This window comes from Glandiceps talaboti, chromosome 5 (assembly GCF_964340395.1).
Source record: "Glandiceps talaboti chromosome 5, keGlaTala1.1, whole genome shotgun sequence".
NCBI classification, from domain to species: domain Eukaryota; kingdom Metazoa; phylum Hemichordata; class Enteropneusta; family Spengelidae; genus Glandiceps; species Glandiceps talaboti.
In genome coordinates, this window is record NC_135553.1 from 18,908,179 (window position 1) to 18,919,678 (window position 11,500).

Below are 11,500 nucleotides of genomic sequence, written 5' to 3' on the forward strand. Positions count from 1 at the left end.
TGCGTGACATCACACATTGCAACGAAGCACTGACGAAGTTCGTTTTTGATAGCAGACTTTCATATAACAGCCAATTTTTTACCCTTAAACACTAAAACATGTCTCGATTTGATCGTGATAGATCCTATGATTCGTCCAGTCGATCAGACAGGAGAGGGTAAGTACAAATACCCTGTATTTTACATAGATATTTGATCGATAATGTCGAGAATGAAAATGGCTGGGTTTTTCACAAAGCTAGACATTGTGTACTTCCTCTATAATATGACGAACGTCTCAATTTATCCATTCTAAACTGAAAGAATATGTGAATTTTACGTTTGTATTTTGTTTCAGGGAGGTTATGTACTAACTGGCTAGGTATATAGTGTTACATTTTTGAACAAATGAGTTGATACAGCCCTGTGAAACATATATATGTGTCGTTTGAATGACTTCAGCCTAAGTTCAATGGGGCATGGCGCCGGTACGGTAGCGTTGTCAGCTTCACACACCACGTGACGACACAACATTATCCCGAATATCCGGTGTCACAATATATTCGACGAATCTGTCATATCGAAAGCAGTGCAAGAGAAGACAACTGCGAAGTTAGAATTGTTACCAAAGAATTCAGCACTGTTCAACTATATTGTAGACGGAAATTTGACGCCCAATGGCTGAATGCATTCACACAAGCGCACACACAAGCGCCACCATTTTGGTTTCACTCAGTATGCATACATACTAGCAAATTGCTGCCAATGCCTAAAGTGTTCTCCCAGACTATAAGGCAACAACTTCACTAACGAATGATTCAGAATTCAGAACTGTCACTGCATCAGTCAGAGTATAATGCATTTTAATAAGTTTTCTTGTCTCATATTCCACCATGTGTAGACTACAGTACTAGTACAACATGTTACTAAATAATGAATAAGTGAGGGTTTAGTGTCACCCTTTGTTCCCATCTAAAGGAGATAAACACCAAATTGACAGAAAGACTTGAACAGTGAATTACATTGCAATCAATGTATATAAGAGGTGTGTGTGTCAATGAGCTAAATGTCTTCTCATTTGGCTTGTCCAGCACTCACCTTGCATACAAAGTACAGAGAGGCTTGCAGTATCTTTGATAATCAGGTATATAGAAAGGTGAGATGGTACCAATGCACGTAATATATACAGCTGGGTAAAATTATGGATGTGTGACTACTTCAAGTACTTGCTGTTTATCTAACTTCTGAATGCCAATGTGGTCTCTAACACTCTTTAGTGAGTGGAAGTGTAGTCTGGATGACCAGCCTGTGGTTCTAACCACAGTCTAGTCAAATGCCTTCAATCATGGAGTCCTGGTTGGAAGATTGGACATAGTCAAAATAGCTGTACCAAATGAATATTTAATGAGCGATGACCACAGCTTTATTACTTGTGACATGCTCTGTTGGCGCTTTGCTCACCATGGGGTTGAACCATAATTAACACCTTTTATCAGTGTCTTGACTATACTGTGAGTGAAGGTATAAATCGTAACGATGCTGTATAGAAACTAGACTACTGTTTATAGTACTGATGTGTATTTCTTTGATTTCTGTAGATACGGTCCTCCTAGACGTGGCGGTGGAGGAGGGTTTTTTGGTAGTTCAGCCCCTCGTTTTGGTGGACGAGGTGGCGGTGGCAGTGGCATGGGTGGCAAAAGCAACAGCCAGCCTGGAGAGAAGCTGAGGAAACCACGCTGGGACATGAGTAGACTACCTCGCTTTGAAAAGAACTTTTATGTAGAACATCCTAACGTGTCAAGAAGAACTCCAGTAAGTTTGATTTCATCAGTCATAGACGTTGGAGCTGTCCTTTGTATGATTTCATGTACAAAATATACTGTTGGGAGATGTACTCTTATTGATTTATTTTATGTTAAAATAAGTCACTTCTTAAATTTGTTTCCTTCGAGCAACAAGTTAAAAATAAAAATTGACTGGATTTAATATTGCTGTGTTGTGGGAACATTACACCCTGAACATACCTACTGAAATGTTAACAGACAGTCTTTTATACCTACCACCCCATATTTTTCAAGTTTTGTACTCTTCGTAAAGAACCTCCCAACCCTTTTTTCCCACTCAGGCAGATATAGATGCGTTCAGAAAAGAGAGGGAAGTCACTATACGTGGACACCAAGTTCCGTCTCCTTGCATGGCCTTTGAAGAAGCAGCATTTCCAGGTGAGAGACAAAAAAAATTTGAGACTTATTTCTCAAGAGTTATTAAGAATAGTTTAAACTTTTAGAGAAATATTGGCTTTGTGTGCCAGCATTCCAAATATTGTATTTCATCCTGTTTCTCTCAACTTGTAGTTTTTAGTGTACCAACAAATACCCCTACCCCCATCAGGAGAAAGAAGATTAATTTGTACATGAATGGATTGAATAGTTAGGTGAAGTAGAAGTACCACACAGGAATACTTGGTCTAAAAAAGATTCATCTTCATTAAAGGGACATGGTCTGCAACTTGTAACTATTTTTCAACATTTTTGTTTCCAAATGAAAGGTTACATATATTTTACCATTCACTGTCAATAGTCACTGGCAAACCTCAGATCATATTTTAAAAAAAACAACGTATTAGTAAGTATATTTTATTTATATGTATTAGACTACAGTGTCACAGCAGTTTATATGATAGGAGTTTTGCCTGTGGCTGCTGGTAGTGAATGGTGAAATACAGGTAGCATTTTATTTGGAAACAAAAAGTGATGAAAGGTACTTGGTGGTTGCGGACTATGTCCCTTTAATGCTCCTGTTACTAGCTGAAAAAGTGATAACGGGGGAGAACACACAACTACAAATCTACCAGTCTAAAAGAGTACTAATACTATGTGTAATACAGTCGAACAGGACATGTAATCATACAAGTTTCTGATCAAATGAAATTGTGTCCATTTATTTGTAGACTACATCATGGAAGTTATTAAGAGGCTGAACTTCCATGATCCAACCCCAATTCAGGCTCAGGGCTGGCCCATGGCACTCAGTGGTCGTGACATGGTAGGCATTGCCAGGACTGGATCAGGAAAAACTCTTGCTGTAAGTGTTTGTATAGTAGTAACTGTGTAGTTTATAGTAATGTTTATACTGCAAGACGACCATTATATGTTCTTATATGTATTGTTTCAGAAAAGGAATGATTTGCATAGTGTCAAAACTTGGTACACAGAAAAGAAATGTCAGTTTGCAAGTCGTGCATACGTATCACTATGTTTGGGTTTATTTTGTTCCATTCATATAGATAACTCTTTAAGAATTCTGTATTTTTATCCATGGGTTGAATGTTGGTATATTTTCTTCCTGTAGTATATGCTGCCAGCAATTGTCCACATCAATCACCAGCCTTTCCTAGAACCAGGTGATGGACCAATAGTGAGTATAACTTTACATAGTTTCTATTTATCAGTGACTGGAAATCATGATCAATCTATCTCACTCTCAATCTTGATCTCTCTCTGCGCTTTCTCACTCTCAGTGAGTGGTTACAAAAGTGGATCAACTGCTGGACCTTTCAGTCTAGATGCTTTAGTTACACAATTCAATTTGCCAGTTCTCCTTTCCCAGACGTCTGAATTTGATTATGTATGTATTTACAATAATGAAATCACTTAATTGCCAAAATACCATAAAATGATATGTTACAGTTAAGAGTCCTGTGTGAAGCCATGTCTGTACATTCACTAGTCACAAGAGTAAAAAAAAATGACTACTTTATTTTCTGTAGTGCCTGGTGTTGTGTCCTACTAGAGAGTTGGCCCAACAAGTATCACAAGTAGCACAAGAATTTGGCAAGTCATCTAGGATAAAGAACACTTGTGTATACGGAGGTGCACCAAGAGGACCCCAAAGTAGAGATCTGGAAAGAGGTAACCTTCAATCTTGCTTCCAATATATGTTTGATTTATATTTTCTTTTTGAGACTGTGTTCAGTTTTTACAATAGTCCAACTCCATTGTAGTGGTGTACTCCTAGAGAATGAAACTTCAGTGACATGAATTTCAATATATATAGATAGTAGTCTGATGTCAATTGGACCATTACATCCAGTATTAAACATGTGCTAAGCTCCAGATTATGTTGTTGTATACACTCGTTTGGCAACCAGTTTCACCTCATGTATTGCATTAGACACGAGAACATGAATTCATTTTCGTTTCCGTCACTTACAGGAGTTGAGGTGTGCATTGCAACTCCAGGTAGATTGCTTGATTTCCTTGAAGGCAACAAAACAAACTTGAGGAGATGTACTTACTTGGTTCTTGATGAAGCCGACAGAATGTTAGACATGGGATTTGAACCACAGATCAGAAAGATAGTTGAACAGATCAGGGTAAGTCTCATATTCAGCTCTATCTCTTTCTCTTGTCATTGTGATAACCGTTGCCTTACCTAATCCCTTCTATTATTTCATAAAATCTTATCTTGCTTGATGAGGGATGCCAGCTGTTATTAACCACTAACGTCAGTCATGCAAGTTCTTATTGAGAATACCAGTCATTAAATGTAAGCCATTGTCATATGTAAACTTATCTAACTTGGTAAACAAGTTCTGATGGTAAAGTTTCACTTGTAGTAAATCTAAACCATTTAACATTTTAATAATCTTCTGTAGCCCGATAGACAAGTTCTGATGTGGAGTGCCACCTGGCCTAAGGATGTTAGAGCTTTGGCAGAAGATTTCCTGAAGGATTACATCCAAGTGAACATTGGTGCTCTGTCATTATCAGCAAACCACAATATCTTACAAATAGTTGATGTGTGTTCAGATGACCAAAAGGACGACAAGTAAGTGTCTTGGCTTAACACAGTGCAGTATTCTGATTCAGAGTCAAATTGACCATGAAGTATGTCTTGGACCATTCTTGCTATGTTCTGACTTTCTGTATATGTTGGCCCTGTTCTGTAACAGTGCGTGGAAGAGCGTTCTTTGTGTCAGTTATATTTACAATCCTGTGTTCATAATTATAGAAATACTTTTACTTGTGGTTGCGTTACACAGGCTTTTCCAAGTTTTTTTTTTGTTAGGCATCTTTTTGTCTCAAAAGTACATCTTTGTTGTGCGTCCTGGCAATGAGTAAAATGTCTCTTGAAGCAGGGTTTTTGACCCAAATTATCACATTTGCCATCTAGAATATCATTCATGAAGGTCATACAGCGATAATATGTGTCGGTTCCCCATTAATGCTCATAGAAAGAAAGTGTATTTTATGTTAAATTATCTTTTGTTGTTCCTTTCTTTCAAGATTGATCAGGTTGATGGAAGAAATCATGCAGGAGAATGAGAACAAGACGTTGATATTTGCAGAGACCAAGAAAAGAACAGATGACCTAACACGAAGGATGAGGAGAGATGGGTAAGTTTACCAGATTACAAATCTAGACATTGCCTTCTCACAACATACAAATCAAGTGTATGTTGTATTACTTGGGTCATATTTCGTCTTGTTTTGGGTATCGCTTCAACTCAAAACAAAATACAGTATTTGAGTCCAGTGTGTTCATTAAGATTGGGGAATCCCAGTAACTGAAAGGGTAACAGTGGCATATAACGGTGGCATAGTGCCCCAAACAGTCTACCATAATTTTTAACGTGAACCCTGATAAAATGACTGTCAACCCCCTGCAGAGTTTACCTACTTACCACACTTGGCAAAAACACCAGGAATTGGCAAATGAAAATGGGTTGAAATTTCTATTTATTGTCTATATATTGTAAATGAGATATCTGAGTAAATGTAAGACAATTTAGTTTGTGATACCTATAGGGTTTTGCCTGTAAATATTGCCTGTGATTTCTTTTTTTTTCCTCCTGTCAATTACGTGTTCGTTACGTTTTTATTTGTGCAGATGGCCAGCAATGTGTATACATGGAGACAAGTCACAACCAGAAAGAGATTGGGTTCTAAGTGGTAAGTAACGAGAACTCGTAAATAAACGATAAAACGTGCAGATGTAGTAATAAAGTAACCTTATTGTAGAAATCTGATGTGTTATATTAATAAGGTGTATAACCATGTTGAAGAGAGTGGTAATTTTAGTGCATGCTTTTGGTAACATTTTTCTACTTGTTTAATTCTGCCCAAAATTATGTTTTCATTAGCAGATTCTTACATTGTTGTGTTTTCCATCAACAGAATTCCGATGTGGCAATGCACCTATCCTCATAGCTACAGATGTTGCCTCTCGTGGTCTAGGTTTGTATATTCTGCATTTGTTTTACATACATTCTGTAGTGATATAGTAGTTGACATTATTAAGAGGCATGTCCACAGTGTAAAGTTATCACTTCTATCATCTGAAGATCTGTGTGTAAATAATCCACGGTAAAATCAAGACTGCATAACAGTGCATGTTGTCATCTAACAATATTTGAGGAGGATGGGTACAATTTCAAACAACTGTAAGTCAAGTTGTACTGTGAAGCAAGTTGTGTTACTTGTAAAATTGATGAAAACCAAAAAATACTATTTGCCATTTTAGGGAATTTAAAGTATAAAAGAGCATGCGTGAAATTCCTCAAGAGAAGTTTTGTGATGTGTAGTTGAAATGAATTTATGATTGCAACACAGTTGTTTTTGCCAGTAACGAATGGTTACGTTCTAAAGTAAGAAAGCTGTATCCGTCCTCGTCAAGATTGTCCTAATTTACGTTTGCAGTAATGTTTTACAGTAACAAGTCATGTATTTATTATGTTAATAACCATGTCACAGTCATGATAGAAAGTCAGCCAGTCAACTTGAACTGTTTCATTTTGAGAGACGCCCACACTCACACTTGTTGTATTTCTTTGAGTTTGGTCTTTTCTGTAGATATTGTCTGCGGCAGGACCCATGGCATGACAGTGGTCGACTTGTCGGGGGAGATGAGCGATTCATAGTTTAAACGCACTACACCAGCTTTGTGCAGATAGGTAGATTCACAGAGAACTTTCCCTCTTGGCATGATGATGTCGATAGCAATTTTAACATCGAGGCAGCCACCATCTTAATGAGCATCCTATAAGAAGAGAATGGGTGCTTTTTTTTTGCTGCTGCAAGAAATTTCCAATCAAACATTTTGTATATTTTGTGTGCTTGGGTGCCTCAAAGAATTTACCATCAGGCTTTCAGGCAATCTCTTTTTCCTTTGATTTACTGACCCATTAAAAGTACCATAGTTTAACAGAGTCAGTTTATAGTGGGTGGAAGATTCTGTTGAGCTGGAAATCGTTGCACAATGTCCCAAGTTGACAGTTTACACGTGTAACACAGTTTTACAAGCCTAACAGTTGTCCATATGAAATGATACATCAAAGTAGATTTTTACAAGTACAAATACTTCAGGTAGATGAAAGAAATTGTTTGACCAGGATTGTTAGGTTTAGTAGTCTCTGTAGTTGGTCGTTGACTGCTCTGCCTTTTCTGAAGACGTTCGCTCCCTCACCACATGTGATTTGGTGTCATGTCGGGGATCACCTGCCACCTGCAGCGGTATATAGTAAGACCTTATTTATTATGTCTACTACAAGTCACAGACATTACCAGTTATGAAAGACTCTTTGTCAATGCAAAAAAAAAAAAATATCCCATGGGCAGTTCGAAAGACTGCAGCTCTCATCCTCATTTCTGTTCAAACAGAGCTGCCTTTTTAAAAAAAAAAGTATTTACTGCACTCAACACGAGACAGGGTATTTATTCTCGCATTCTCGAAAGTGCAATATTAGTTGGGAGCTGGGGTGATAGTATATGCAAGCTCCTGATGTGAACATTCAGGATAAACAAGCTCAGTCAAGCAAGTTCAGTCTTTGAGATAATTTGCCAAGTTAACGGAAAACAATGGATGTTGACAAAGAGTGTGGATATGATGCATGCTCCCTCCAAAGGTAAGCTAATTTCCTAAAAAAAAAAAAGATAACAAAAAGAGCTCCTGATGAGTGCTGCCTAAGGGAGTTTCCATGGCCATGATACTTCCAGGTGCCACCAAGGAGCTCCATGCTAGCTAACTGAAGATCAATGTTTCCACATGGTGCAAGGTCGAGGGAGGAGTGTGCATCTGAGCTGGTTTTTGTTTACCCAACAGCAAATACTGCGTGCAGAAATAAGCCCATATTCAGATTGACAACTGAAACTTCATGTTCCAGATGAAACTTTTTAAGTGGTGGGACTGTCTTCAACGTGGACACTGCCTGGGTTATACTTCTGAGTTTGTGTTTCTAATTTTTATTTTGGTTCACTTTTTTGTCCCATTGTTTTGGTGTGCTGTTGATCAAATATCACACTTTAACAAATCACAGATGTGTCAGACATCAAATTTGTGATAAACTATGACTATCCAAGCAGTACAGAGGACTATGTGCACCGTATTGGTCGTACAGCTCGTAGTGACCGTACAGGTACAGCTTACACTTTCTTCACACTATCCAATATGAAGCAAACTCCTGAACTGATAGATGTTTTGAAAGAAGCAAATCAAGTTATCAATCCCAGGTTATTCGATATGGCCGATGCTGCAAGGAAACAGTTTGGTGGTAAAGGTATGTGTTACACTGTAACAGTTACTTGCTCCGTATACGTATGTTGTTGATGCATGCAAACCATATATTGTAGTAGATAATATAAATGTTAAGGGGGGGGGGGGGGTGCACACTGGATAGTGAATTCTTTGTACTCCATTTAAACAGAATACAAGCCACTTTCTTTTCTGATTGTATTTGCCAAGTCTCTCTACAGTGGAGCACATTTGAATTGCTGTTTATACTTAGCATGCTATAGGGTACAGAGACGCTTGTATTTCAAGGGTTGTCCTGGAATGGCTGAATATCTTGTCTACACCCAGTGAATTGTACTTTGCGATGAAATGTCTGTTGTCTTTTAACAGGTTAATGTTTAACATAAACTTATGTTATGTGTAAGAAATAAGGTTTTGCCAATATTTTATTGATAATACATCCTGCTTCCCTGGTATGTGGCTGACGAATCTTTCCAACTATAATGTAATATGTTAAATCCACAAATATATTTGATTTGGAGTAATAAACAAGTGAAGTTTGCCAAACCTGCATGGTCATGGTTTGACTCTTGTTCTAATGTCTAGTTGTGTGTTCATTCATCTCTTCCAGGCGGTCGTCATCGGTACAGGACAAATTTTGGTGGTAAACCGTTTGGTCAAAGTGGACCTAGACAGAGCTTTGGTGGTAGCAAATCATTTGGTGGTAATCAAAGTGGTCCAAAGAAGAGGAGTTTTGAGTCATCTCAAGGGGGTCCAAGCAGTGGGGGTCGTAGCCAAGGGTATGGGGGAGGACGCAGCCAAGGATTTGGGGGTCCTAAGCCAAGCCCAGGGGGACACAGATCTAGTTATGGCCAGGACAGTGGCCCACCACGCAAATCTCCAAAATTGGGCAGTGGTGGATATGGTGGCCAGAGCTATGGGCAGCAAAGTAGTAGTTCCGGGAGTCAATCTGGGGGACAGGGAAACCAGGCTGTACAGAATACACAAATGTACGGGCAGCAGGTGAATGGGTTTAATGGGGCAGGGGCTGCAGCTGCAGGAGGCCAGCAACAGTATGGCAATATCCAGCAGCAATACCAGGCATATGCCATGCAGTATGCCGCATACCAACAGCAGTCGCAGCCACAGCAGTAATTCATTTTGCTCTGTGTGACTGCCAAAACCTTGGTTTTTTTGTACTCAAGAACTATTTTAATATATATTACATGTTTTGACAAAAGGAAAGGAAGTGGTGAAATGGACTGCTGCTGTCAGGCCTGAGTGGCTTTGGTGATGAAAGTATTTACTGAACTTCTGGAGTCTTTATAAATGGACTCAGTATGTGCTATCTACAGTTTTTTTATCCGTGTCTATATATTCATATTACTCATGTCACTAAAGTCCCATCGTGCATCGTCTCAAATTAGTCCGTCAAGCATGTCCAATTATTTATTTCATTTAATTGTACAAGGGTATTTTTTTCCTTGTTCTTTTTTTTTTCTTTTTCTCCTCCTTTTTCACCCTTTTTTGGAGGAGCATGGACCAATCCTTTGCCCCCTTTTGCATTTGATTTTCTGTTCTTTTTAGGGTGGGGGGAGAGGTAGTTAATGTCGGGGGGGGGGGGGGGGGGGGTAGTTAACGTCACGTTCAAAGTGTACTAAAGACTTGTCCAGTCAATTTTACTGCTGTGATTTCAATTAATGTATTAAAAGACTTTAAACTTATCATGATGTGTTCTCCTGTTAATGCAAGTGTGAGATCAATCAGTGAGAAAGCGAGTCCAGGGTGTATGGTTGATGTTCATGATGTGGAGCACGAAGAAGATAAGTTATATTATGAAGTATGACTCCGTTCAAATTTTATGCCCCCCTCCCCACTTACCAACTTGATTATAAACTTGCGAGACGCTGTACATGCTTCACTGTAGCCCTGAACAGTTTTGATCTTGTGAAATGCCATGTTTGGGCAGAACTCTGGAAAAGAGGCCAGGCCATATAGTATACTATGTCTCATCAAGTCTGTAGGACACCAAAGTTTTGTGATTCTGAAATTATGACATACCAGCTTGGCTAAAGCAGGAAGTGTTCACATGAAGACTACAGAACATTTGTATGGAGTAATCACTGGTGACCACTTTTTAAGTCAAGGTTGTTTTACATGCTAGATTAGAACACTGGGGGATTTTGACTGAAGAGTTTGTTAACTTCTAGCAAATGCTTCCCGTTTTAACTGTAGTAACAAATCAGGGACCTGTATGTCCCTTCAAATTCTCCATTACAGTATAACGTTAACTTCTACATTGTCAAGAATTACAGACCTTCACCCAACCAATATTATTGTAAGGGATTGTGAGGAGTGCAGTACAGTATATACAGGACACCAATCATAATTAAATCTTATATTTTGGAAAGAGCTGGGCTGGCCTATTTATAGTGCTAGTGGTTTTACCACACTTGCATTGAGAATGTGAAAATGGTACACAATTTCAAAATGCAAGAGTACAAATGTAAGCCACACCCCAAAAGTCATTATCAAACACTTGTATATCAAATTTACATAATTACATGTAAATTATCACGTGCATACTTCTCATGCTTCATCTTGTGTTCATCTCTGCTGTGCATGTACATTTACATAATGACTTCATTTGAATAATGTCATGGTTGTAATAAGGTTATTGGTGCACATTTTCAAATTGTAATGGACAAATTGCTGTACCTAACATTTTCACCTCAACACAAGCATGGTACACGGTATGAGATATTAAGAGAGTACAGTACCTCATTCTCACAAACCAGAGCATTTTTTCCCGGCTGACGCAACAAAAAATGTACTACGACAGTGATCCTAGATCCTACACTGAACAGTTGCTAGATCAATCGTGGCACTTTCGGCATTGGCTGATAAGACTTGCCATAGAGGGCGGTGATGTATGACAATGAGAGTACCTCTAATGCCATAAACAGTCTAGGACTGGACAGTTGCACTGTAAGCACTACAGGTATGTTGTG

The 11,500-nt window shown here is 38.6% G+C and overlaps 1 protein-coding gene across 1 annotated transcript; it reads left to right on the top strand.

Annotated features, from left to right (window-relative positions):
• On the top strand, positions 1–10,100 carry LOC144435823 (putative ATP-dependent RNA helicase DDX5). The gene is made up of 13 exons (XM_078124458.1): positions 1–157; positions 1,577–1,790; positions 2,104–2,200; positions 2,929–3,062; positions 3,330–3,395; positions 3,748–3,889; positions 4,193–4,353; positions 4,636–4,808; positions 5,267–5,377; positions 5,871–5,932; positions 6,158–6,217; positions 8,296–8,535; positions 9,121–10,100. Exons 1-13 carry the CDS (start codon positions 99–101, stop codon positions 9,642–9,644), a joined length of 2,043 nt encoding a protein of 680 aa, XP_077980584.1. The 5' UTR covers positions 1–98; the 3' UTR covers positions 9,645–10,100.
• The last annotated feature ends 1,400 nt before the right edge of the window (positions 10,101–11,500 follow it).

Excerpts from the sequence above, each read along its gene's own strand:
- LOC144435823 (XM_078124458.1), top strand. The coding sequence starts at position 99 with ATGTCTCGATTTGATCGTGATAGATCCTATGATTCGTCCAGTCGATCA. Across the intron at positions 158-1,576 it reads AGTCGATCAGACAGGAGAGG|ATACGGTCCTCCTAGACGTG; the intron begins GTAAGTACAAAT and ends TGATTTCTGTAG. Across the intron at positions 8,536-9,120 it reads GAAACAGTTTGGTGGTAAAG|GCGGTCGTCATCGGTACAGG; the intron begins GTATGTGTTACA and ends CATCTCTTCCAG.